This window comes from Triticum urartu, chromosome 4A, assembly GCF_056163025.1.
Source record: "Triticum urartu cultivar PI428250 chromosome 4A, HENAU_Tu73, whole genome shotgun sequence".
Taxonomy (NCBI): Eukaryota; Viridiplantae; Streptophyta; class Magnoliopsida; order Poales; family Poaceae; genus Triticum; species Triticum urartu.
This window is the reverse complement of record NC_141876.1, coordinates 346483187-346485660: the sequence shown is the minus strand read 5'-3', so window position 1 is coordinate 346485660 and position 2474 is coordinate 346483187. Positions and strand designations below refer to the sequence as shown.

General features: G+C 40.2%; 1 protein-coding gene across 1 annotated transcript; it reads left to right on the top strand.

Annotated features, from left to right (window-relative positions):
• Positions 1 to 1040: 1040 nt before the first annotated feature.
• On the top strand, positions 1041 to 1820 carry LOC147975813 (uncharacterized). The gene is made up of 2 exons (XM_087519680.1): positions 1041 to 1402; positions 1493 to 1820. Exons 1-2 carry the CDS (start codon positions 1041 to 1043, stop codon positions 1818 to 1820), a joined length of 690 nt encoding a protein of 229 aa, XP_087375806.1.
• Positions 1821 to 2474: the final 654 nt, after the last annotated feature.

The window sequence follows — 2474 nt, the reverse complement described above, 5'->3', positions numbered from 1 at the left end:
GTTGTAGAGATTGACAAGCATACAGTTCCATTCAAAATAAAAGGGAAGTCATTTCAGAAGGAGTGCTTTAGAAGGGCTTTTGTTTGTTTCAAGGCTTGCTGGCAAGGGTTTCTAGATGGTTGCAGGCCCTATTTGGTTGTAGATGCTACACATTTGACTGGAAGATGGAGAGGACAGCTAGTAGCAGCTTCTGCAGTTGATGGACACAACTGGCTATTCCCAGTTGCATTTGGTGTGGTGGAGGCAGAGTCTGAGGAAAGTTGGGTCTGGTTTCTGCAGCAGTTGCGCAACATTATAGGCACACCCCCAGGTTTAGCTATACACACAAATGCTTGCAAAGGTTTAGAGAGTGCAGTGGAAATTGTATTCCCTGGAGTTGAGCATAGGGAATGTATGCGACACCTAGCGCATAATTTCAAAAGGAAGTTCAAAGGTAAAGTTTATGATGAGAACTTATGGCCAGCATCATACACCTGCAGCAAAAGGAAGCATGAGCACCATTTGAGGGTGTTGTATGCTCAAAATCCTCTTGTGGAGGAGTACATGGATGCACATCATGCCAAGGTGTGGTCAAGAAGCAAATTCAACGAAATCTGCAAAGTAGATTATGTGACCAGTAACCTTGCAGAATGCTTCAATTCAAAGTTCAAGTCAGTGAAAGGGCTCTTGTTGTGGCAAGCATTTGACAAGATGAGGCAAATGATCATGATAAAGATGGCTCTTCGCAAAAGAATTGCAGAAACACAATATGTTGGTCATCAAATGCTCCCATCACTGATTAAGGCATTGCACTTGAAGGCAAGAGGGCTGAAGATGAAATGTATTCGATCTGGTACATATGAGGGAGAGGTTACCTATACTGACACTAAAAATAGGGTATGGAGGTATCCTGTGAACCTAAGTACTAGAGAATGTACTTGTAGGCAATGGCAGATCCGTGGGAAGCCATGCATACATGCCCTACATCTGATGACCGTTATTGGGGTGCAGATGGTGAAGTTGATCAATATTGCTCTGAGTATTTCTCTGTTGCCAAATTTATGGCTGCTTATGCTGACAATGTGCCTACACTATTGGGGAAAGATCAATGGAACATAGTAGATCCAGGGTTCAAACTCCACGCTCCTGTCATTAATAGACCACCAGGAAGACCAAGGAACCAGATGATTAGAGCAGGTGAGGAGGGTCTTCTACCAAAGAAGCGTGCTTGCAAAAAATGTGGAGTTCTGGGGCATATTGCTAGGCATTGTACCAATGCAGTGGATGCATCATTTGGAGAGGAGGAAAGATGGACAGCAGCCAATGCTGAGGAGAATGCAGCAGCAATGGAGACTGAAGATGCAGTGGAGAATGCAGCAGCAAATGAAGTAGTGGAGAATGCAGCAGCAAATGAAGCATCATGGTATGTGTTTGCACCCTTTGTAGAATGCAGCTACCCTTTTGTTTGCATTTGTTCTCTTTTTTGCCTATGGTTTATAATTTTATTTACAAGCTCTAGGGAGAAAAGGCCAAGAGATGAAGAAGCAGAAGATTTTGAAACCATGGCCTTTGATGGTTTTGAATCTATAAGAGAGGAAGAGGAGGGCATAATTTTTCCAATTGTGCCTTTAAAGATTACTGAACCCATAGATGACCGTCAAATGGTCGTCAAGTGCTCGGCGAGTGCAACTACTCCATCAGCACCTCCACGAGGAAAACCCCAAGTAAAGCCCAAGATCAAAAGGAACAAGAGTCTGAAAGAAAAGAGCATCTCAACTAGGGAAACCAGGAGCAAGATGGTGAAGCCAGCTGCAAACACAAGGAGCAAGTCGAAAATTTGAATTAAGTTGTTGGGAAATGTTTGTGTTGTCAATTTGAGGGCGAGTGGATCGCTTAAAACTTGGTAGATTTGTATTAAGATGTTCGCATCTTAAAACTTGGTAGATTTGAGTTACTATGAAAACTTATCAGTTGTAATAATTTTGCTTCTACATTGTTTCTTATTTGAGTCAGAATTCAAATTTCCATCAAAATTTGAATTTAAATCAATATTTGAATTTGGGCCAAAATTTGGATTCGAGTCAAAGTTGAAGTTGAACATTGGAGGTTCATTGCTCTGTGCGGTGTATTTGATCGAGCATTTGAAGTCCAATATTCGTAGGTGAACAGTCCGAATGAGAAATGTGCTAGAAACGAGCTCGAAAGCTAGGGTAAACAGCCCTATTTGAAATCAAGTTTTTTTTAACCTTGCCCAAATGAGGCGTATATATTTTTATTAACACTTGTTCCATATATATAGGGTAAAAACGAAGTCTCACTATTTATTGATTAATATTCATATTACTACATTTTTTTGAAAAAATATGCTTTTAATTCAAAACCGTGAAATAACACGTTTTAGATATGAAAATGAAAAAGTAAGTTCAGATCCTTCTTACTCAGTCCAAAATGAAGCTATGGAGATTTTTCTGATTTTTTTTAATTATTTTGAATTT

Excerpts from the sequence above, each read along its gene's own strand:
- LOC147975813 (XM_087519680.1), top strand. The coding sequence starts at position 1,041 with ATGGCTGCTTATGCTGACAATGTGCCTACACTATTGGGGAAAGATCAA. Across the intron at positions 1,403-1,492 it reads GCAGCAAATGAAGCATCATG|CTCTAGGGAGAAAAGGCCAA; the intron begins GTATGTGTTTGC and ends TTTATTTACAAG.